General features: G+C 47.2%; 1 protein-coding gene across 1 annotated transcript in view; it reads right to left on the reverse strand.

The window, feature by feature from the left end:
- Positions 1-25685, reverse strand: part of WWC2 (WW and C2 domain containing 2) — a 152492-nt gene that overhangs the window by 8558 nt on the left and 118249 nt on the right. The window contains exons 10-20 of the mRNA XM_055416378.2: positions 24053-24142; positions 22298-22920; positions 19683-19812; positions 18602-18682; positions 18423-18509; positions 16754-16946; positions 15339-15503; positions 12418-12536; positions 9910-10105; positions 8033-8197; positions 5988-6080 (exon numbers count right to left, since the gene is read on the reverse strand). Of these exons, the coding sequence (XP_055272353.2) occupies positions 5988-6080; positions 8033-8197; positions 9910-10105; positions 12418-12536; positions 15339-15503; positions 16754-16946; positions 18423-18509; positions 18602-18682; positions 19683-19812; positions 22298-22920; positions 24053-24142 (1942 nt within the window). The remainder of the gene's footprint in view (positions 1-5987; positions 6081-8032; positions 8198-9909; positions 10106-12417; positions 12537-15338; positions 15504-16753; positions 16947-18422; positions 18510-18601; positions 18683-19682; positions 19813-22297; positions 22921-24052; positions 24143-25685) is intronic.

Here is a 25685-nt window from a genome sequence, read left to right on the forward strand (position 1 = left end):
TCCAGTACTCTTGCCTAGAAAATTCCATGGATGGTGGAGCCTGGTGGGCTACAGTCCATGGGGTCGCAAAGAGTCGGACAGGAATGAGCGACTTCACTTTCACTAAGGATTATAGAACAATAATGTATCCTGCTTGAGGACAGTTTCTCCTTCCTGAAAACCTTCTGGCTAATCCTGTTATCTTAAAATGTATATTATGGGAGTGGGTCTAGTAAGATCTTTACAACCTTGAGACATTCTTTTAATTTATTGTAATAACTAATTTAAAAAGTACATAACTCCCTTGCTAACACTAGCTAGGGGGCACTCTCTGTCCCCCTTCTGATGTCTATGTCAGAGGCTTTCTCTGTCGCTTTTTATACTTTAATAAAACCCTGCTATACAAAAACTCTTGAGTGATCAAGCCTGGTCCCTGGTCCCGGAGTTAAATCTTCTTCGGAGATCACATCGTTTGGCTATCATCTCAGGGGCTCGTCCAGGATCTTCAGGACAAGGGAAGCACACACTCAGAGCTATAGCCTCTCTGCTTTCTCAGTATGCACGCTTTCCACTTTACTAATTCTACAGTGTGCTTCTGTGAATGAATGACACGCCCTGCGCGAAGCAAGTGATAAGCCCTACTCTGCGGTTTCACGGTGCCTCGTAATGACTGAAGGCAGCCCCCAAAAGGGGAGCCTTGTTGGGGTTTATACCGATCTGCCAATGCCAAGAGACACCCAAGGTCCCTGCTAGGAGAGCGGCCAGAGATGGGGAAAGTGTGTACACCGAACTTTCTTCCCTTGGTCACCTTTTCCTGGTCTCTTTGACCATTTCATAATTGCGTGGGGAATTAGAACTACTAACATGATCTGTTTGATCACAGACTTTCAGTGGATTGTGATTCATGCCATTACTATGTACTTTTTTTACTTAGACCCTAAGCTTGGTAGTCATGGAAGCGCCTAGCCTTGCTAGGAGCCGAAAGTTACAGGAGCATGTTTGGGAGTGAGGCGGAACTCCAGCTCCAGGAATGTCTCTCAGGCTAGAGGTCACTCTCCTGGCTGCCGGCCTCAGGGGCCAGCGACCTGAAAATGAGTCTTTGTCACAGCTGTGCTCCTATCTATGTGGATAGAAGCACTGCTGGTGACCACGCGGTGTTTGAGGACACAGATCGGGAATTGCAGGATCTGGTCAGATTGGAAGTGCAATGGGCTTCTTCTTTGGTAGCGCTAGCTCTTAGCAGACCAGAGGAGGTTTTCTGGTGGCTTTTGTCTCAACTCCCTAGATACTCCTTTTGTGGAATCTGTGGAAATGAACTGGGAGGATTAGCTCTAATAGCTCAAGGACAAAAATCACTTTTTCCTTGCTGGCCAGCCCTCTACCACCTCTTTTGCTATCACACATCCTGGCATGGAGACACTCAGAAGGGACATCTTGGTTGTCATCCATCCCTTTATAACTCTCTGCTTCTCCTGTGGTCAGGACTGTACTCAGGAATGCGCAGAGGCACATAAAGATGGATGCTTCCCCTAGGAGTCCTAGCTTGGCAAACATTCCGGGAAAACTACTCTGCTCCACCCCGGGTAGCATCAGAGAAGAGGGCAAATCACACCAAGGTCTTGGTGGTATGGAACTAAGTCAGTCTGGGATGCCATTAGGTCTACCCCTGGTGCATCTCCGCCCAGCCTCGGAGGGACGAGTAAGATGCCTGCATCAGTAAGGGACAGGCTAAGTCCGACCAGGGAAGGAAAGCTTTGGTGGAAAGTCTGTCCACACCCCCATCTAGAGTGGGGAAGGATGCTTCTGGCTGAAAAAAGCCACGGCTGTGGATGCTGCTTTTTTCTCTCACAGATGGGAGCTAGCAGTTCCAGAATCACTCCTTTACAATGAATTTTTTTTTAAAAAAGCTGGGACAAGTTTGATCCCCAGAGTTTAAAAAGACATGCCTGATCTTCTGAGATACTGAATGGTCGGGTATCCTTTGAAAGATGGGGAATGCTGGCCAGTTGAAGGGTTTCTTAACAATACCGTTTCACACTAGACCAGTTCTGTAGAAAACAAGAGAAATGGGTAGAAGTGCCATATGAGTTGCTCTTTCTCTCTCTGCGAGACGTGCCAGACTTGTGTCCTAAGGGCGCAGATTCGGGTGTGAAACCTTCAGCTCCCTCCTGTCCTTACTCTGTCCCTGTTTCTGAGGCTCCCAACTGAACAGGCTGAGAGTCAGGGCACCCTTCCAGGAGGGCTTGCCTCAGTCCCGGTAGAAGTTCAAACAGTACCAATTGCGGTCGAGACTAACGAGAGGATCCAAAAAGTACACAGAAGCCTTTACAGGACTAACTTTACTTTATGAGCTTATTTGAAGAGATACAACGTATGTCCTGGGACAGACACTGACTCCAGACTCGAGACCTTGACTTTTGGGGGAAGCATTTGGAGACCCTTGGCCTTTCTGCCTGTTACCCTCTCAACATGAGACAGTAAATAATGGAAAACCATAGAAATAGGGCTTCCTTGATAGCTCAGTTGGTAAAGAATCTGCCTGCAATGTAGGACAGCCCAGTTCAATTCCTGGGTTGGGAATATCCACTGGAGAAGGGATAGGCTACCCACTCCAGTATTCCTGGGCTTCCCTTGTGGCTCAGCTGGTAAAGAATCTGCCTGCAATGCGGGAGACCTGGGTTCGATCTCTGGCTTGGGAAGATCCCCTGGAGAAGGGAAAGGCTACCCACTCCAGTATTCTGGCCTGGAGAATTCCATGGACTGTATATAGTCCATGGGGGTTGCAAAAAGTTGAATATGACTGAGCAACTTTCATGAGACAGTAAACGATAGAAAACCATGAGACAGTGTCACAGGAAGGAAGGCGAGGAGGGATGCTCAGGGCTGGGTCACACCCACGTGAGGAAAGTTGTTCAGACAGGGTGGGCAGTACTCTGGGGTGAAGGGAGATGAGAAGGGTGTTTCCTGCCTAAACTGTTGGCAGTGGGGATGGAAAAGAGGGATTACTACTCATGAAAACGGAACCACCTGACACAAGAGAGAAGGACTCAGGCTGGACAGGCATCCCAGCCGGGAGGGCTGGCATGACGACAGTGCTCATGACAGGCAGGAGGGAGAGGGCCGTCTGTCCCCCTTCTCGTTTCAGAGCCGTCACCCAGACCTGAATAGCGTGCACTGTCTCCTCCGATTCCCCTTCGCCGCCCAGTGTATCCTGCTGGAACGTTCTGCTGTTGCTGTTCAGCTGCTCAGTCGTGCCTGACTCTGTGACCCCACGGACTGCAGCACGCCAGGCTTCCTTGTCCTTCACTATCTCTCAGAGTTTGCTCAGATTCATGTCCATTGATTCGGTGATGCTATCCAACCATCTCATCCTCTGTCACCCTCTTCTCCTCCTGCCCTCAATCTTTCCCAGCATTAGGGTCTTTTCTAATGAGTCCAATGCTCTTTGCATCAGGTAGCCAGAATGCTGGAGCTTCAGCATCTTATTAGCTTTCCCTTTATTCAACCTCTACTCTAACAAACAGCAGAATCATCTAGATACACACCCTGTTTCATTGCATTACTCACTGTTTCAAGATCAGAAACCCTTCCCAGCTGTCAGGCACGCGGAGGCTTTCTAAAGACTCCCGAGTGCACAGCCTGTTGGTAAGGGTGTAACGGAGGGTGTGCTTGTGTGTGAGCTCTACCCATCTCCCTGGTGTCCATGACCCCGCCACGACTGCTCTCAGGCTGTCAGCGTGGTGCCACTGAGCTGGGAAGGGGGTTGCTGACGGGCCCCCCAACCCTGTGCCTCACGTGGGGCCCCCGCCTTCCCAGCCAGGACGCCTGCCCCACTCCCTTCGGCTCCCTTCACGTCTCAGGCTGTAACTCCTACATCAGAATACTCTTCCTCATTTGTGTCTACCAGACTCCACCTGCCCACTTTAAAAGCCATTAAAAATGATCTAAATGATATTTCAGGATTAGCCTTTATCCGGTTCAAGAAGTTCTAGGAACTAAGGTTTATCAGTAAGCCCACTGTTTTTCAGCTTCACTCAATTCATAAAACACTTCTGGTTAACAGTTTTCTGAAGAATGTTATCATTCTCTAAAGGTATGTGTTTTTAAAAGTGCAGGGGCCTTGCAATCCCACCCCTGGGCATGTATCTGGACAAAAACATGATCTGAAAGGATATTCGCACCCTAATGTTCGCTGCAGCACTGGTTACAGTAGCCGAGACATCAGCAACCTAAGTGTCCATTGACAGAGGAATGGCTAAAGAAGACGCGGTATGTTTATTACCATGGAATATTACTCAGCCACTAAAAAGAATGAAACAATGCCATTTGAAGCAACATGGATGGACCTAGAGAGTGTCACACTGAGTGAAGTTTTAAGTCAGACAGAGAAGATCGATCGGATGACACCCCTTATATGCGGAGTCTAAGAAGAAATGATGCAAACGAGCTTACAAAACAGAAAGAGGCTCACAGACGTAGAGAATGAGCTTACGGTTGCCTGTTATATTTAAAATGGAAAACCAGCAAGGACCTACTGTTTAGCAAAGGGGACTCTGCTCAGAGTTGTGTAGCAGCCTGGATGGGAGGGGAGTTTGGAGGAGAATGGATACATGTATATCCATGAGTCCCTTCACAGTTCACCTGAAACTACCACAACATTGTTAACTGGCTATACTCCAATACAAAATAAAAAAGCTTTTCTAAAAAAGTGCAGGGGACTTAGAAAGGCGTGGAAAAGAATTTTCACTCAAGCTGATGGAAATTGAGGTGCTTTTAAAGCATAAAGTTTGGTAACCTCAAACAGCTGTACTTGAAAATGTCCTGAAAATGCTGAGGTTAAATAAATGCTTGCATATTTACCTTTGGAAAAAAGAAATGTGTTTATGTCCATCAAGTAACTAGGAAGCTAAATAAACCAGGAAGCTCAGTGTTGCCCAGTCACACGTCCAGCACTTTGCCCAGAGGCACTAAACCAGGGTCGCTGGTGAAGACAAATGATTCACTGTGCCCTCCAGTCTTCACTCCGGTCCACCAGGCTCACGCTCTGGCCGAGCAGGGTCACTCCTTCTCTGAATGTGTTTCTGGGCCCTGTGCCATGTCAGGACACCTACCGACAGCACTCAGCATCCCGCTTGTTCCCCCAGCAAAGCTATCACCTTCTTTCGAGATTGTTGTCCACAGGTCAGAGACCTTCCCTGTGAAGGCTTTCTGATTCTCCCGACACAGTGAGCCCACTGCCCTCTTCTCTCTGCACCTGGGGTTGCCTGTCCGCCCTGGAAGGGCCTCCTGCAGACCGGAAGCCCTGCCCATCACTGCACAGCTTAGCTCACACAGGGCTGTGTTCCCACTGAGGAACACGCTCTAAGCCAATACAAAGCAGCTTCAGAAATTAGCACAAAACAAAAGATCAGCAAATGAACACGTTCTATTAGCATTTCAGCTGCCGGTAAGTGAACAGGAATTTCTGAACACTCCAACCATATTAATTTATTTAAATATTCACCAAGAGTTGCCCTTGCGCTCTTATCCAGAGATCTCTGGCTTCCAGAGAAACCTGACTTGAGCTTTTCCATCTACACTGATCTTAGCCTTCGGAAAAGATCTTGTTTTCTAAGAAAGCGGCTGAAACCATGTGCTCCTTTACCAGGACGTCTGCCTCTCACATAACGTACCAGGTGTTATACTCTCCCCACAGCTGCTCCAGAGCTGGCCGCCCCCACCCACCAGTGGCCGAGACGCCCCCACCCCCCAGCAGCCTTTTCTCTGTCCACGCTTCAAACCGAATCTATCCTTCGCTATCACAGGTTCCATCCCAGCGATGAATAAGCGGTCTCTAACTCGTCCTTCTTCAGAACAGACACGGCGTTTGTGTCTCCACGATTACAGTGGCTTCAACCCACAGCCCAGGAGCACGGAGCAAGGACACCCTGAGGCCCTGGGGTTCTGTGTCTGACACGCCCGACGCGGGGCGGTCCGCAACCTCGGGATGCTGCCGGTGGACTACATACCCTCTTGACTCTCAAACTTCGCCGTTCGGTGGAGTTCCTCACAAACAGTGATTTTTTAGCCAGTGTTGAACTGTCGCTGTCACTTCGATTTAACTGGCAACAAAGAATTAAAGAAAAAGAAAGAAATCAGTGCCTCACCCTGTGCTAGAGGAAGGCTGGAACTGAGAACTTGGTCACAGAAAGAAGGTAGTTACTAGTCTTTTTTTCCCTCTTTTAACAGAGGGTTATGCCCTTGCACGGAGAAGACAATGGCACCCCACTCCAGTACTCTTGCCTGGAGAATCCCATGGACGGAGGAGCCTGGTAGGCTGCAGTCCATGGGGTTGCTAAGAGTCGGACATGACTGAGCAAATTCACTTTCACTTTTCCCTTTCATGCATTGGAGAAGGAAATGGCAACCCACTCCAGTGTTCTTGCCTGGAGAATCCCAGGGACAGGGGAGCCTGGTGGCCTGCCGTCTATGGGGTTGCACAGAGTCGGACACGACTGAAGCGACTCAGCAGCAGCAGCAGCATGCCCTTGCAACTCAAAGTGTGTTCTGAGGATCAGTGACATCACCTGTGCGTGCATGCTAAGTTGCTTCAGTCAGGTCCTATTCTTTGCGACCCAATTGACTGTAGCCTGCCAGGCTCCTCTGTCCATGGGATTCTCCAGGCAAGAATACTGGAATGGGTTGCTATTTCCTTCTCCACAGTTTATTTCTTTAAGAAGATCCTCCTCAAAAGAATTTTTCCCTGTTGATGCTTTTCTAATTTTCTTAAATAATTACCTTTTGATTTCAGTTATAAGAAGTTATGTGTTAAGATAATTAAATTTTGAAATAAAATTATCCTTTGAATCGTTAGCTAATGTGCATCATCCATTCTTTAGAAGAAAAGTTTGTGTGAGACACAGAGCTCGGGATCAGAGTGAAGTCACAGCGTCAGGGACACCCTCACCCAGGGGGGCCATCCCCACTGCCTCACCTGCTTCAGGTCTTTGCTGAAACGTCACCTTCCAGGGACGTCTGTTCTCAACCCTACTTCAATTTGCGACCCTCATCCTCAACATCCTAACCCTTCTTAACTTGCTCTACAGTCTTCCATAGCACTGGGCCTCACCCAGAGACGTCACAGGTTATCTGTTATGTTTATTGTTTGGCTCAACTCACAAGAACGAAAGCCTTGCAAGGGCAGAGCTCTGGGTCTTTGGTTCATGGATGAATCCCAAGTACCTGAAATTATGCTTAATAAATAGCAGGTGCTTAATAAAAATGTTTGTTGAACTGAATGGATAAATTTAGAATTTTGAAAGTATTTTCTAACCCACTTTGTAATGTCAAAACTAAATTACTATCAATTACAAATACTTATGGAACTAGAATGTGATAAACTGATATGTATCACACAATACTCTCCACAGAACTATGAATCTGTTTGTAGGCATCAGTGAAGGTGATTTTTGTTCTGAAACGCAATTCACTATTTTTAGTTTGGCAGGACCAACGTGCCGAAATACACCAGCCACCATAACTCTCGCATCACTGAAGGTTTTGAATATACACTGGGGTTCAGGTAGACTAAGCGGCTAGGCCCTTAAGGGAAAAGAAAGGAAAGGAAAAAATTCCACAACCCACACTAAAAAGAATGACTGGGAGTGTGATATTTTATGTATATTTTCTGGCATTTCTAGTCATTAGTATTTGCTAATTTGAGTTTGAAGACGCCCATGACCCAGTCTATTGTCATTGATGGGCCACCCCTGGAGGCAGGGGGTGCATGTGGCAGCTCCCCAGAAACAATGCGCACCTGACCCTGCTGACCTGTCACCCCGAAGACCCCTGGCCCCGTGGACCCCTGGCCCCGTGGACCCCTGACACTGCAGACTCCTGACCCCTCAGAGACTTACCCTGCAGACCCCTGACCCTGTAGGCCCCTGACCCTGCAGAGCCTTACCTTGCAGACCCCTGACCTCGAAGACCCCTGACCCCATAGATTCCTGACCCCGCAGACCCCTAAGCCCACAGACCCCTGACCCCTTAGGCCCCTGACCCCGCAGAGCCTTACCCTGCACACGTACTGGCTCCGCTCCCCGGGGGAGAAGGTCTGTGAGCGCACGATCACGCTGCTCCTCACGAAGGGGCGCTGGCGCGCACTCAGGCTGCTGCGGTCTTTGGGGCGCACAGCCATGCTGGTACTGCCGGCCTCATCAGTGTTTGTCTCTTTATCAACCTGGAAGAGAGGTCAGCGATCTGTCAGGGGTGGTGAGATGGGAGCATGGGGTGCTCCTCTCCTGAGTGTGGAAAGAACAGCTTACAAGAGACCCAGGGAGCACCAGGGCCTTTCTCCAGATGCGAAGGCGGTTTTCTATTAGTTTCTGGGAAGTCACCCTCAGTGGGTAGGATTGTATTTGTCCAACAAGGTCACCCATAAATGGAATGGCGGGGTCCCCTCTAACAGGTCAGGCCTAAAATAATGAAGCCTTAGTCCACAGAGGGATAAATGTACATCTACAAAGAGTCTGATTTGAGAATGCTTCATCATAAACATTATTCAACCTTATGGTTAGTTTTTTTGCTGAATAAATGATAAAAGTAGATAAACACAGGAAGACGGAAATATACTAGTTAAACCTCTGGTTTGCGCAGAATACAAATTTGTATGTACAGCCATCATGGGTCTCTGTGGGGGTGGGGTTCCAGCATGCTGAGCTACGTGGTCGCTCAGGTCCCACAGCTGGCCTCCCCATCTGGGGTTCCCCGCCATCGCGGTCAGCCACTTGGGGACCACGGCTACTGTCTGCGGGTCGCTGAGTCAGATCCATGGTTGGTTGAATCCACGGATGCAGAAACCATGGACACTGAGGGCCGAATGTACTCATACACATGAAGTTTTCAGTCAGGGTATTTTAATCAGAAATAAATTGGAATTTTTAAAACTTCCACATTTGTTGGCACCCTCAAACCTTGAAAATGGTTTCCCCCCTTTGGAGATGGTGGTCTGGTAGTTTCAACATGTCTCTTTGTTCAGTCACTAAGTTGCATCTGACTCTTGGTGACTCCATGGACTGTAGCCCACCAGGCTCCTCTGTCTATGGGATGACCCAGGCAAGAATCCTGGAGTGGGTTGCCACTTCCTTCTCTTGGGGATTGAGCCCTCATCCCCTGCGTTTCAGGCGGATTCTTTACCACTGCACCACCATGGGGGTCCCCACATCTCTCACTGAGCAGCAAAACCACCTGGTTAACGGGCCTGGCAACCGCACCGCAACCAGGTCACCCGCCCCTTCCGGGACAGGTTTCAGTGGGAACCCCATCTAACCAAAATGGGCTTCACATGTTCACTTCACGTTTGAGACGGAAACAACGGACCCATAACATTTATGAAACGTAAAACAATTAAGCAGGCATCCTGGAGTTTTCCAGGAAATCCTGAAAACACCTCTAGTAAATATTCACAGAACTCTCACAGAGAGCTAAACAGCACTGTTTATCTTCTTTTATGAAATTTAAGCAGAAAATGAGTATTTGGGGCCCATTTGAAAATGTTAAGGCATTTTACTTTGGCCACCTCATGCGACGAGTTGACTCACTGGAAAAGAGTCTGATGCTGGGAAGGATTGGGGGCGGGAGGAGAAGGGGACGACAGAGAATGAGATGGCTGGATGGCATCACCGACTCGATGGATATGAGTTTGAGTGAACTTTAGGAGTTGGTGATGGACAGGGAGGCCTGGCGTGCTGTGATTCATAGGGTCGCAAAGAGTCGGACACGACTGAGCGACTGAACTGAACTGAATGCTTCTTATGGTCTGTTCCCACAAACACTCATCTTGATCAGCTTTGGCACAAAAATCCTAACATGAATTATGCACAAAGAGACAAGCTTGGACTCCGTGGTGCCTCTAGGAGACCGCTTTAGGAGGGGACGGTCGACAGTGCTCACCAGGGCCGGTGTTCCTGCGGGGGGCTGACTCCCAAGGTCATTGGCACAGCCGCTTTCTTTCCTACTTGTATCCTCATTTATCTCGGGCACACTTGGGCATGAGCTTACGTCTTCTGCACAGCGACTGCCCTCCAATTTCACTTCGGCCCCTTCCTCGGCCACAATTTCATCTGAGGCCTCTCTCAGCATGGCCAACCTATGGGTGAAACAGAACACAACCCCGTTCAGGGTCAACCAGGTGTGCTCTGTGAGCAGTGCTACCTGGGCGTGTTAACCCGAGGTCTGGGTCACGAACAGACTCACACATCACGATGCAAGCCAGTTCTCTGGCTGGAACTTTTACTAAAATGCTCATGAAAAATAAAGTCAACATCTTACTCTCCAGCAATCTGCAGTAAAATCACCATAATTTCATAACAAAAAGGGAAATTCATGAAACTTGATATAATTCCTAAATTAAGCTAAATATGCTAAAACATCACATACGAAGTTTAACCCACCATTTAAACATATTGACACTCACTATAACTTGGTGTCAATTGTTCATTTATTACACAATTAATCAAACCACAGAGTAGAGCAACTCTGCTAAGAGTGAATAAAAATATCCACTCTCAACTGTGCTCACAGGGTAGCAAAGGTGGAACCCTGGATAGAAGAGTCTCGCCACTCGGGCAACAGAGACTCTGAATGGTCTGCTTTCTTGTCTTTAACAAAAGCCCACTCACTGCCCGGGCTTGGGTGGCACTACAACTCAGGCTCCAGAAAACAAATACGGTCCATATTCTGCATAAACTGCCCTGACAGGAAAGCAAGGGTCTCCGGATAGGGAAGAATGTCCCATTCTTTGTTGCATTTCACGTTCTTGGTACGGGAACACTTTTTCCACTGATAACTAAAGGTCAAGCTTTAACTGTGATCGGTGACATACCGACAAACTGGAACAGACTAGTTGTTAAACACCTGGTCTTGAAACGAACACGGGGAAACGAGCAATGAGGACTCTAAGTCATCAGTCCCCTTAGGTTACAGTCTCCGTGCATTTTTAAACATATTTACTTCTCTGGCTGTGCTGGGCTTCGGTTGGGGCACGCGGGGTTTTCGGTCTTCATCGCAGCATGCAGGACCTTCAGCTGCAGCGTGTGGGATCTAGCTCTCCGACCAGGGGTCAAACCTAAGCTCCCTGCGTTAGGAGCATGGAGTCTCAGCCACTGGACCACCAGGGAAGACCCTTTCAGTGTATTTTTTTGAAATATGTGTGAAACAAGTTGTACTTTATGTGTGCAAGGTATTAAAGATACGATGAACCTCATAGTCACTCTCAGACTTACTTTTTTTTGCAATGCTCTGATTTTTATTCACTATAAAGGACTTTTGATAAGAACAAGGCATCTCTGTACGTTTTTACGTCACTGTAGTAAGCTGCTTCTTCCAAATAGCCAGTTTTGTTATTTACACCTTGTTACTCCAAGTTTGTAGAGTCTTGTATATACACACACATTCAGACAAACGCTGCTATATATGTATGTATATGCAAATATATGTTGACGGTAGTTCAAACATAACAGCATAACAAAACACACAAAATTAGTCCAAATGATTTTACATATGTACTAAAAAAACCTGACACCTTCACTAAAATATGTGTTAGAGAAAACAGTGCAAACCCAGAAACACAGTTCTTTATACATATGTGTCGGAGGAGGCAATGGCAAGCCACTCCAGTACTCTTGCCTGGAAAATCCCATGGATGGAGGAGCCTGGTAGGCTGCAGTCCGTGGGGTCGCTAAGGGTCAGACACGACTGAGCGACTTCACTTTCACATATTGGAGAAGGAAATGGCAACCCACTCCAGTGTTCTTGCCTGGAGAATCCCAGGGACAGGGGAGACTGGAGGGCTTCCGTCTAGGGGGTCACACAGAGTCGGACACGACTGAAGTGACTTAGCAGCAGCAGCAGCATACGTATGTGTATCTAGACAAACGCTGTAATACCTTTTTTTCTTTAAAAAAATTAAAAAATCGAGGTATGAAAAATGAGAAGGGAACAGGAAAAGAAGGTGAATAGTGGCAACAGACAGGAAAGGAACCACTCAGAAGCTGTTTTCTAAAAATCTATTTTGAACTACCAGTGCCTAAATGGTGCTTCCAGTAGTTCACAGAAAAAGAGTCTACTTTTAAATTTATCTATGACTCTGTAATAAACTATCATATTTTTAAAATAGTTTAAGACTTTAAACAAATCAACAAGAAAAGTTCAGAAAGTAGTGTCAAAATTACTCAGGTAAGAACAAAGAATCTTGCTCACATGTTAGTAACTTAGCCCACAGTCTCACCATTACTTTTTCAACTCTCTGACACCAAGGAGCGGCTTTTCCTTGGGGCCACTCCCTGAAGCTGCGTTATTTTCTATTAATTCCAGAACAAGATCTGAACCCATGAAGGTGCCCCTCAAAGTGTCTTCTGAGGAACTGAACACACCCTCTGAAATGAAATCAGTCTTATTTACCAGTCTCCATCTGGACCTCTGTGCTCTTCTTCCTGCCCTGGTTCTTCTTCTTGTGCTAATTCTTGTTCCACGGCTAACAGCTCAGCTGATGTTCTTGCAAGTAAGGCTGACACTGCATCCTGGAGAAGGTACAACGTAGGGCAGTTAACACCATAAACTTCAGAAATGATTTAAAAACTTATCAGATGGGGATTTAGGCTTCTAGTTGTGGAGGAGAAGGAAGTATGAGACTCACTTCTCTCGCTGAGAACAAATATGAAAGCTGAATACAATAAAAGGAAAAGCAAAAAACTCCAGTTGTTTCAAAGCAACGAAGAGCAGCAAAGGCAGCTAGGACTCAAGGACGAAGATCCCAGGGAGGAGGGGAATGTGAGGAAATGCAACGCCACTCTTCTTCTTGGGGGTGTGTCTCGATGCCACGGTGAGGCACACAGGTGAGGGGCTATGGTCGCCCGGGACTGTGGCAGTGATGGCAGGATGCAGAGATGAAACAGAGCTGAGGACAAGGGAGTCCGCCTACGAGGGGTCAGGGAAAGAAACTGATGCAGGCCCAGTATTCTGTACAATATTCCCGTAGAGACCTTTGCCCCACCCAAGTCACATACGTGCAGAGTGAGAAGCTGAGAAAGTAAAACCACCTGCTAGGAGGCTGAACGCTAAGCAGATATTTCAGTTGCCTCATGGTCCTAGGAAGAGAATAACTGGAATTCAGGTCCCTCAAGTGATCCAGGTGAGCTGCCCATGCTGTCATCTGCCTTCCAGGAGGATACTAGATCATCTCTGCAGGAAGCTACCCGCCAGATCCTCTGCACTCCATACATAACATCCAGCCCTGCTGGAAACAGGACCCCATGACCGAAAGCCAAGAAGAATGACTGGCAAAAGAAGCAGACCCATAGGTGATCCACATACATAGTTATTTAGAGAAGAAAGTAAAAGTTTTGTAATTAATATGTTCAAGAAAACAATGAAGAATTTATTCATTGTTGATGAAACAATGGAGAATTTAATTAGAATAAACAGAAAAACACATATGAGCACATCTGAGTGAAACTGCTGAAAACCAAAGAAAAAGAGGAAATTTTACAAGCAGTGGAAGAAAAAAGGTGTAATACTTTTTAAGAATCAACAATTAGCCTGTCCTCCAGCAGCTGAACAGAATCAATGGAAGCCAGATGACAACAAAACATTGTTTTCAATGTGTCCAGAGAAATAATCATTCACTTAGAATTCTGAATATACAGGAAAAAGAGTCCTTCACAAATGAAATTGAAAGAATATGCCAATGGACCTGTACAAAAAGAAACACTAAAGGAAATTCTCCAGGCAGAAGGAGAATGACCTGAATTGGAAGCACAATAATGCAGAAAGGAAAAGAAAGGCTAAAGGGTATAGGGAAACCTGAATAAATACTGATTGTCAATAAAACAATGATAATAATGTGTTGTAGGATTTAAAATAAATGTAACTAAAATATATCCGGTACTTGTACAGGAGGAGGAAAGAGAATCATGAAGTAAAAGAAAAGCCTTTAAAAATCTTTGTACCATCTGCAAAAAAGCAAAAAGCATTAATTTAACACAGTTTCTAATAAGTCAAGGGTGCATGCTGTAATCATCAGAGAAACAGCAAAAAAGAAAAGACTATAGTACTAATTGGTGATCCAATAGAAAGAAAAATCTAAGTTTAAAAATACTTGGTTAATCCAAAAGAAGGGGGAAAAAAGGACTAAAAGGGGACAAAGAGTAAGATGAAAGGTTCAAAGCCAAATACAACAATAATAGCATTAAGTGTAAATAAATATTTCAGCTAAAAGAAGATTTTAAAACTGGATAAGACATCAAAACCAACTAAGTACTGCTTACACGTAAAAACACTTTAAATATAAGAACACAGAAAGATTGAAAGTAAAAGAATAATAAAAGATAAACCATGCAAATGCTAACAAAAAAAACTGATATGTTTATTACTATCAGTGTTATCAGCAATAAAGAGGGATATTTTATAGTGATAAAAGGGTCAGTTGAACAGAAAGATACAATACGATGCTAAATTTATATTCATCTAATAACCTGGATGCAAAATACATAAAGCAAAGACTAATAGAACTAAAAGAAGAAACAGTCATCTATAATCATAAGCTGGAGATTTTACTGTACCTTTAAACAGTGATAAAATAAGCAAATTGAAAAATCAGTAAATGCAGAAGATTTGAAAAGCAAAACTAACAAAGGTGACCTGCAGAAAATACATCCTTTTCAAGACTATATGGAACTGTACTATAATTGAACACCTGCTAAGCTATAAAGCAAGTCTCAATATTCTTTACGATAGAATATATGTAAAAACACGCATTAGATACACCACAATTCAGTCTGCTTTATTCCAGGAATCTGAAACAGATTTAGCATTCAAAAGTCAGTCAATGTATAATCCACTACATTGAGAGAATAAAAGAAAACAGCCATGTAATCATCTCAGGAGATACAGTAAAAATGTTTGATAAAATCCAATATCCACGCATAATAAAACTCTCAGCAAACTAGAAAGAGAAGGAAATTTCCTTAATCTGATAGCAATTATCTATGAATAGCCTCAGAAAACATCACTCTAAATGATGAATTCTTGAAAGCCTTCATTTTGAAAAAGCCTAGTAATGTAGACAGAGACGGACAACTAAGGCAACAGGACAGAAGAGAAAGTTCAGGGACCGGCTAACACGCAGAAGTCACCTGCCTTAGGATAGAAGCTGGCACTGAAGTGCAGTTAGGACAGATGTCGTTTCAACAGATGATCCTGGGCCAACTGGCTATCACATGGATTAAAAAGAAGAAACGACCCTGACCTCTACCTCGAAGCCGACACAAAGATTAATTTCAGACGGACTGCAGACCTAAGTGTCTCAGGAAGACTTGACTCACCAAGTCTACGGAGTCCACAAGCGGCTGGCTTGGTTGAAATACCGAGTCCTCTGTCTCCTCTTCGCTTTTCTTGCAGGGCATTTGCTTTGAAGGAAGCAAGTTATACCACAGAGTGAAAATCTCATTGGAAAAGGGTAGGTCCGCCAGGCTGATCTGAGTTCCCGCCTGTGTGAAAGGAAAGGAAAAAAAAAAAATAAAGAGAGAGAGACAGAAAATGAAATGTTTCAATCCATATTTGCTCCCTCTAATATAATGAAGATTATTGGACAAGCTTGTTTTAGGGAAAGAAAAAGATGCAATACTCATGATACAAAGCATTGGTGGATTTCTTTTTTTAAACCTGGAGATGTCATATTTTCAGGTGTGACTAAGTAAGAAATGTTAAAAAAAAAATGCAGTTGACTCTTGAACACCACGAGGGTTAGGGGGGCCGACAGCACTCCCCACTCTGCCGTTGAAAATCCATGTCTAACTTTACAGCTGGCACCCTGTATTCAAGGTTCCACAGCCTCAGATTCAACCAACCACAGATTATGTAGTATTATGGCAAGAATTTAGTAGGAAAAAAAAAAAATCTGTGTGTAAGTGGACCTTGAAAGAATCCCAGGGTTGATTTTTAGATTGGTGTTACAGCTGACCCTTGAACTACATGCTTTTTAGCTGGAGACCGCATGGCTTCCTGAACACCTGGGCACACCTCTAGACGCCTGCACCCTGTGCAACTCTGCTGGGATGTGATGATGTACACACCGGTGGGTTGAACCCACTATTAGTGATGTATGAGGTCTTCTGTGTTGGTATGCAAGGATCCTGTTGCTCTTAACAGTCACACTGAGTTCTTCTACCAGCTGTAACCCCATCGCTGGGAGAACATGCTGAAGTAGGGAACTTTACTCAGCATCCTGCTTAAATTAAATCTGAACAGTGAACTAGGGGTGGGATGTCCTTTTGATACCTATCCATATTCACAAGCTGCGTGACCTTGAACACATGACCCCTCTAAGGAGTTTCTCATCTGCAAATGTCATCATACCCTTTTCCTAAGACTGTCGAGGGGATGATGAGATAATGTATGTAAAGCGCCCAGCACCGGGTGCTTATTCTTGTTGGGAATAAATAAGCATACTCTACAGTGATGGTCGTAACAGAGGCCAGAGCTCTTTATCCAATGGTTAGAAATAAAGAACTCGATTTTTATGGAGGATCATAATTGCTAAGCAAATCAGAAAGGTCTGAAATAAAGAGAACGGAAAACAGAAATTAAGACTTCAGACAAAAAGATGAAGCCACCGCTGGGCTGTGTCAGAGACACTGGGCAGACAGGTAGTAGTTTCAGGGCTGGCAGAATGGCCACTGGAAAGGGGCTCTCAGCACGTCCAGTGGTGTCATCTGAAGGTCGAAACGAGAGGTCCTACCAGGCACTCCTCCCTGCGGTGCTTCCCGACGGAGCACAGGTCCACCCGCAGGGTCTTCTGCTGCAGGGCCGTCTGGGAGACGGCCACTCTGAACACATCACCGAACAGCAGGGACTCCGCAGCTGGGTGTACTTTCGTTCGAAACAGACAGCTGACGTCACTTGAGGAGGGAAGCAGAGCAACCCGGAAATACCTGCAAAGAACAAGGATGAAATGGACTCACTGGTTCAACAATCCTGGCTTCACAGCTGGTGTCTGGAACACTCCTCCCGGGGGAGGAGCACCGGGGTACACTGACTTTATCGTCAACCCCAGGCTTGTGGCCACCATGGTTGTCGTCATACCCAGGGGCTCGAAGGCTCTGTTCCTAACACACTGGTGCCCCTGGCGTCCTGGATCATGCCAGGCCGAGCCTGTCCCCACGCCCTGGGGCTGCAGCAAAGGCCCTCAGTAGGGAAGTGGGGGGGGCGAAGACTGAGGACCAGACGGATTTACGTCCTGCCTGACCACGTCCGGCTGGCTCCACAGCGGCCACCATCGGGACCTGGGAAGGTGGGGACACCAAGTAGACACGGGTGACTGTGTTCCAAAGAACACTCATCCTGCGCATTAGACAAGAAATGCTGACGGTCATTCCCTAGGGATGAGACGCCTTGTCCTTCCAGAGGAAAAGAAACACTAAGGAGCGTACAGTTATGACAATTTGAGAGATGAATTTTTAACAGTTCAAAAAATCACTGCCTAGCATCTCAGAAGTCTCAGATATGATAAACGGTTTTATGCTTTGTCAAATTCAGAGGAAGAGTCTGATAAAAACAGTACCTTCTACCATCACTTTCAAGTGAGTTTTCTGAGCGCATATTACATGAGGACCCACAGTCCCTATAAACAGCATGAGGTATCTTCTGTTAAATTCCCAGAAACAGAACACCCGTTAAATCCCTCCCCACTGCCCCGTTTCCAGGCCTTCTAATTCATGTTCTAAAGAGCTTCCTTCTCCGATCATGAACAGTATAAGTCCATGTGAAGAACCGAGGAAGGCCGTACTATTTCTGTGCTTTGTAGCGATACTGACAACGGGGACTCAGCATGAAAAACCCAGTGGGCCCTGGGCCGCAGCCATTAAGGCTGGAGACGCTGCAGGAGAAGTCGACTTTCTCTGCCTTCCCGTTGCCGTTCAGTTGCTGAGTCGCGTCCGAAACCTTGTGACCCCATGGACTGCAGCACGCCAGGCTCCCCTATCCTCACTCTCTCCCGGAGCTTGCTCAAACTCATATCCATTGAGTCGGTGATGCCATCCAACCATCTCGTCCTGTCGCCCCCTTCTCCTCCTGCCTTCAATTAGGAGGGAGCAGTCACCGACAGAATCATCAGCTAGTCATCCCTGAACACTACTGATGGGGACCCCTAACCTCAGCGCTGGGAGGCAGGCTCCGGGGGTGTTGGAGCCACCCCTCTTAAGCCCCCACCTCACTGCCCCACTCGGAAAACCAGAGGAGGGGTGGGCCAGCATCACTCTGTCTTCGTCTCTATCTAGAGCTCACGAAGGCATGACCAGCCCTGCCGTACGTGTCTTTCCCCGTGTCTTCACCTGGATGAACCGCTAGATGTAAAATTCTCACTTGGGAATTTGAAGTTCTTTGATTTGTTTGCCACCGACTTTACTTACACTTTTGAAGAGTGAGGTATCAGGAAGGCATGCAGATTTCGGAGCTGTGCTACAATCACCATGAAATTCGACCTTTTTGCATCGTATCTGTTCAGAGAGAAGCGGATGAGATGAGGCAGGGCTCAGGCCACTCGCCGGTGCACAGAGGCGAGAAGCTGCCCTTCTGGAGCCGTCCTCACCTCAGCCCGATCTGCACCTGGGCCGTCTCCATGACCGCGGTGTCCTCCTCGCTGTACGGCACGTCCTCGGCCTCACTGGGCCTGCGGGTGGGACACCGGCAGGCCAGGTGAATGTTTGTGAATCAGGACACGTGGGGCTGTGGTCACTGCGTGCGTGCTAAGTCGCTTCAGTGGTGTCTGACTCTTTGTGACCCCCATGGACTGTAGCCCCCCAGGCTCCTCTGTCCAGGGGATGCTCCAGGCAAGAACACTGGAGGGGGTTGCCATGCCCTCCTCCAGGGGATCTTCCCGACCAAGGGATCGAACCCACATCTCTTATGTCTCCCTGCATTGGCAGGCGGGTTCTTCACCTCTAGTGCCACCTGGGAACTGTGTGCCCCTCACTGATTCTGAACAAAATCCTGAACTAACAGCACTCCTGGACTGGCCTGTGGGCCTGACCCCAGTGCAAGCTCACTCTTTCAAATCTGGCTTCCCCTCGTTGGGAGGACTGCACCTGGGCCCCGAGGGGCAGGCCTGCCTGGTGACCGGCTTTCCCATGGCTCCCTGGGATGTGCCGCACCCCGCACTGGGGTGCCTGAGACCTGCACACACAAGACACTCTGTGTGCCACACAGGCACTGGGCGGCCGCTGCGGCGTGCCAGGAAATCAAGCTTGCCGCATTTCCCTGGTGGTCCAGTGCACGGGGCACATGGGTGTAACCCCTGGTCTGAGAACTCAGATCAACACGCCTCAGGGAAACTACGCCCTCGCACCACAGCTACACGGAAGTCTGGGTGCCGAAGCTAGAGAAGCCCATGAACCACAGTGGAAATGCCCTGTGCTGCAACCTAGACCTGACACAAATAAATAAATAATTTTAAAAAATCACATTTGCGTCTCTAAGAGGTTCAGCTGGTGAGCACATCTACCTGTCCCTCACTCCCTGCCAGTGGAATGCTGCCAGCACCCCCGACCTTCTCAGGCCTGCCCCTGCTTTAATGCCCACAGCCCTTCCCGCTGCAGTGAGTGGCCAGAGGGCAGGGCACTCCCGGCCGGTCACCCACGTGCATGCAGCAGCCGCTCGGGCTGGGTCCTTACTGTTTCACGAATGCTTCGTAGACCCCGCTGTCCCCAGCCACCGACTCATCCGAGACCGCAGCTGACACACAGGCAGTCTTCTCCCCCAGCAAGTGGACTCCTCTTCTTTTTGGTAACGATTTTTCAACATCTAGGGAGGGGAGAGTAATAGCAGCCATTAGGATTTCTTCTTAGGAAAAGTTAAGTCTAACACACACACACACACATACATGCACGCACACACATGGTTTGGTTCTGAGAAATTCAAAATAAAATTTCCACTGAGAATGAAGGATATCAACAGAAGTGGATGATTCTAGGTGCTGTGACTTACAAAATCCTGGGATGCTTGTAACTTTGGTCATTATTTGGGAAAGAATCTGGTGTTCCCGTCCCAGGATATTTTAAGGGGAGGGATCAATGGCACACATTCTCCTGGGTTCCCTGCCTCTCGTGTCTCAGTGATCACTACAGAAGCCACAGTCGGGGGTAAGAAGCTGTCTGACTCCCTCAAGTGCTGGAGAAGTTTCTGTAACAGCTTCTGGTGCTCAATGGAAGAAACGTCTCTCTAGTTTCCATCTCCCCAGCTGCTGCTCTAATAGAAGTTAAAGGGGAAACGTCTTTGACTTACAGAATTCCTCACTGGCTAAATACCATTAAAAACTGTGAGTTACTGAATCCTCACCGACTCCCACTTAACTTTTATCTCTGACTCATATTTATGGCCGGGAGTCCTGCGGAGAGCCGGCAGCCTCGTCTGAATCTGCACTCCCGTGTAATAAGCTGCAAGCCCACGGCGCGCTTTCATCCTCGGGCCGGTGGAGGGCCCGGCGGAGAGCAAGGATCCACACTGGTATTCATTTCGCCCCCCTTCTGAGTCGTGACTTTACATCTTGTTAAGATGTTTAAGTCTTGAGGCTCTAGGTTCTGGATTGATTGCTGCCTTTCCCTTTTTATCTCTGGCAGGAGGAATGCTTCTTCCTTGATGATGGAGTGCCTTCTCCCCACCCACCCCTCCTTCACGAGGGGTGAAGGTGATGACATGATTTATTGATTACCCCCAGGGATAACCACAGCAGCCTGAAATTGACTTTGACGATGACAGAGGCTGACTGCGGACGGACTTTGGAGGTAACCTGACTTGATTTCCGCCATCAGCAGGAACCGGACGAAATGCTCGGTAACTGTAAGGTCCTTCAGGCCCAGAGCACAGGACAAAGGCACAAAACCCACTCCTCTTTCCTCCCTCTCTCTAGCTTTATCTTCCTCTGCAGATGTCAGTGGTTTGTGGCAGGAACTGGGTTTGGCAGAGTGTGCATTGCTCAGCGTCATAGGGGTGATATTAACTCCCGTGAGCTGCACACCGAGCGCCAGACGTGGCTGATGCTCCTGATGCATTATGAGCGCGTCAACTTTCCCAGCACCCCATGAGGCAGACGCCGTGCTGCCCCCACCTTGCAGGTGAGGGACTAACAAGCCTGAGAGACGGGGCAATGTGCTCGCTGGAACGGAGGGGCCCCTGAGATGCGACTGCAGGTCGGGCTGGCTCCGGGGGGGTGGCGGACCTCAGTGCCACACACCGCATGCCTTCCCGGGGGCAGGCGCGAGGCCCCGCGGCAGGTGTCTGCTTTGCTGGAGCCATTCTGTGAACACTGCTCCGGAGCTCCTTTTCTTTGCGGCTAATTATTTCCGTTAACATGTCACTTGCAGCCTTGGCACCTGCCGGGCGGGCGGTACACGGACCACGCAGCATCTCTGTCTGTGCCCTGGGCGCTGCAGTCTCCTTCTTATCGTGTTTGGGGCGGGCTCCTCGGACCGCGCAGCATCTCTGTCTGTGCTCCGGGCACTGCGGTTTCTTTCTTATCGTGTTCGGGGCGGGCTCCTCAGACCACAGCTGTGACCACCTGCTAACTAAGGTGCACGCCATCCCGGGATCTTTACAACCACATCTGCTGTATTAAAAGCTCCGGCCTCGCAAAGGCAAGCAATTAAAGCGTATTAGATTCCCCCTCTGTTTCTGCCTCTCTGAGCTCAGAGGCAGGAGTGGGAACTCAACCCCATGGCAACAAGCACTGCAGCCAGAAGGTGGCAGGGCGACACCGCAGTCTGGGACCGCTTTCTCCAAATTAACTCTCCACGGAAAGGGAGAGTCTGGCATGAAACAGAAACTGTATTTATAGAGAATTCCCATAGCAATCTAAACATTGAACCTTGGTACTAATTAGCTGCTGTGCTAATTGCCTTGGTTTGAATCTGTTTTAGGCCAACTTTGGAAAAAAAAAAAGTCCTCTTCCCCACCTCACTATTTCAGAAACAGACCCTTATCTGGAAGCCTGAAGAATGTTCACAAAGTATGTCCCCAGGCAGCTGCAGGACACAGCAGGGTACCAGACGACATAATGGACATTTAACGGTTAAATCTGTTAAATACGGAAGGCGATTTGTATTTGATGAGAGGAAAAAAAAATGTGCAAGTTATAGCAATAAACGTTCTTTCCCAAATGAAGCCAAAATGGAAAAAGAGCAGCCAAAAGAGAAGGGGGACTGTACCAATATTTGCTCCCACGGAAAAAGTAACCTCCCCTCATCCCTTAAGATGATCTGGTGGGGCAGCTTAGAGCGGGGTTTCCATGTACCTGTGGGCCCCTCGTACAGCGGCTCCTGAGCACACTCGCCGAGCTCCTTGTTCTCGTCCAGCAGAGACAGGGGTGCTCCTCCCGGGTCAGGGTCCAGCAGCAGCTGATGCTCTCCGAGGCTGATGTCTGCAAAGCGGCCACTCAGCTCGCAGTCATCAAAGTCAGCAGAGAACTGGTGGAGGGGGCCGTCGTGGGGAGACATGGGGAACGCACCTTCCAAGACCAGGGGGGAGCCGGGTGGGGACAGGGAAGACAGGGAGGACCGTGAGGACAAGGATGCCACGGACTTGGGGGCCTCGGCCAATGGGGCGGGGTGGCTTGGGGCTGCGGCCCCCGCCCCCCCGGGACTACTCTGGCCAGGCTGGCTGGGGGACTTGGCCACCTCGTGTTCATGGATGGTGGTGATGGGGCCAGAAGGCATGTAGCCGCCTTTCTCCTGCAGGAGGAAGTCCAGTTTGTACTGATAATCTGCGTCCAGCTGGTCGCCCTGGCTGGTGTAGTAGAGCTCGCTGGAGCTGAGGGAGTTGAGCGACCCTCTGCTGGACGTGTTCAGGGACCCCCGGCTGGAGGCCAGGGAGCCCAGGCTGCTCCCGGAGGACATGGACAGGGTGCTGGCGGAGAGGCTGGGAAAGGAAGGCACACAGTGAGAACCTGGACGCGGGCTTCCCGGGTGGCTCAGTGGTAAAGATCCCACATGCTGAGCAGCAACTCCGCCTATGCCCCACAGCTTTTGAACCTGTGCTCTAGAGCCCGGGAACTGCAGCTGCTGAAGCCCGAGCACCCTGGAGCCTGTGCTTGGCGACAAGAGACGCCACTGCCACGAGGAGCCCAAGTGCAGCAACTAGTGAGGGGCCCCTGCTCGCCACAGCTGGAGAAAAGCCCATGCAGCGACGGAAAACCAGCACAGCCAAAATAAATTAAGAAATAAAACTTAAAAAACAAAAACAAAACAAGAAACTTCGAAGATGTAGATGGAAGCCCCTGCTGGCTCCTTTGGCAGAGAGGGAAGGAACCCAGTGATGCCAAAGATCAAGGGCAACGACCGGGGAAAGGGCCCCTGCTGCTACATCACACGTTTCCGTGGCTAGTTACGAACGTTCCCAACCCGGCTCTCAAAGACTCTTTAAGGAGCGATCCTACTCTTACCAAAAATCATCCTCCTTGTGTAAAAGTTTACAAAAAATTTAAAAAGGGATCAAACATCTACTGATAAATCTATCTGCATAAATATCCAGAAGCAACTGTGCAATTAAAAATATATACAAGTGTGTGTGTGGAGGTAAACAGTATGAAGGGTGAATGCAGTGACTTTACTTAAAGAATGAAATCTTTTATTGTGAGAGAGGATAAGGCCAGCTTCTAAAGACAAAGGCCGCTAGGCTCACTCCCCTTCTTCCTCTTTCTGTGTATGTTTTGGAAGTGAATGTGTGGCTATTTTAGGGCAAATCTCCCTTTTTAAAAGAAGGGATGTTGTGGAGAAATATGTTATTTTCCTAAGTATGTCCTGATCATTCAAATATATCTTCTTCCCAACACATTGCAAACAGCTTCCAAGCAGGACCCTGGGGCTCATGAAAGCAAACAAACAAATCTCTCCAACTTTAAATTTGGTCATCCAGGTTTTAACTGTACTAGTGTTAACTATTTTCTTACTTTTAAGTCATCAAAAATAAAGAGGAGGTAATTGAAGCAGAATTGCAACACGCCTGAAGGTAGCCAAGAAAAATTTTCCCTTCAAGAACCAAACAGGCTTACTTTTTAAGTTGTGAATGCAAATATGTAGTTAATTTAGTAGTTTCTTCAAGTTTCTGTAGCAGCTCTTTCCTCCGCTCTTCCAATTTCAATCTAGACAAAAAAAAAAAAGAGAGAGAGAAATAAATTTATTTTCAACATAACTACGATAAGCATAGAAAGTGAAGGGAAAATAAAAAGATCCTTATTATTTTCCCTTGTGAAATCCAAATGAACTCGACACAGAGAAAACAGAACAACCCATCAGAAGGAAAGTGGTCAGGACCATCCACGGCCATTGCCACTGGGTGAAAGGAAGAGATGGCCATGTGGCCGGTGGTACTGGAACTGGTACAATTCCGGTATTCTAAAAGTTTCTTAAACGAGTAAAAAACCTCACACTCACAAATGAGGGAAAGACAGTGGGGAGGAAACGAAAACAACAGAGATGAGCAAAGATTAAGGATTCTTCTGCAGGCTTGTGACTTCCACTTCCGTTACTAAAACGTCTGACAACAATAACAGGAATTAGGAAATAACAGGAATTAGGAAAGATCATCTGAGCATGGAATTTGTTAAGGGCTGTTCTGAAATCATATTCAGTGACAAGAATTCCAATCTCATTTTGATGAGAATTCTGGCGATTAAGAAACAAATTAGTCCAGTGTCCATATTGCCAGTGTGAGCTAATCTTGGCTTAACCCTCTGAGCAAGCAAAAGACATAAAAGTGATTTCCATCGACAGCACCTCTCATCACCTGCAACGGGATTTTCATGAAATTTAATCCACATTCAGCTGAACAAGTTTTTATGAGACTGAAAAAAAAAAAAATCCAAGTATGATGGAATTGTGTACTTGAGTAAGCCATTTTAAAAACACATCAAGCATACTGTCTACATCAGGGTCTTTAGACATCACTGAAAAGAGCAGAAGGGGACCCAGGAAACCACCACAATTTCGGTTCTGGGGTGGGCTGCTCACTGGCGGGCCCTTACAGTAAGTCACCTAACCGTGGCTCCTGACTTCCTCATCTGTAAAATGGTGATTATAATCCTGCCGCGTCCACCTGCTAAGGCTGTGCAAGGGATCAAACGGAGCCAGCTACGTGCGTGAAAGAACTCCGCAGACATCAAAACCAATCTCCCGTGTTCAGAGCCTCAGCACGCCCTGCAAGGTGCCGATACAAAAAATTAGCTACTTTTCTTTGCAGAAAAAGAAAACTTCCCTAATTTTTCAACCTCTTTGAAATCCTATGTACGTTTTAGGCAGCAAGGAAACATGACCATATTTTATTTATAGGTATTTGTCCTTTGATGTGTCACCAACACAATTTCACTGTGTTAAAATAAAAAAAAAAAAGTAACTCTTATCATTTTGTTCAGTACTTCAAAGGGTGATAAATTCTTAATTCACAGTTTTCACAGGTGTATTTTGAAAAGGAGTACGGTCCTATTTTCTTTAAAATTTCTTAAATATAAACAAATATAAACAAAAACAAGGAAAAATATTAATTCAAAGTAGGTGAACTGAATTAGAAGGTACACAAAGGTCTGGAGAAAGTCCTTCAATCTACCTGATACAGAAGCAGTACTTTTGAGGTAAGTTTTAAAACTGTCACACCTACACGAAGGTTTTCTGCTGTTTTTTTTAAAAGAG

The sequence above is a fragment of the Moschus berezovskii genome, chromosome 26 (genome assembly GCF_049115385.1).
Source record: "Moschus berezovskii isolate FMDL1 chromosome 26, NW_MosBer_1.0, whole genome shotgun sequence".
Lineage (NCBI taxonomy): Eukaryota > Metazoa > Chordata > Mammalia > Artiodactyla > Moschidae > Moschus > Moschus berezovskii.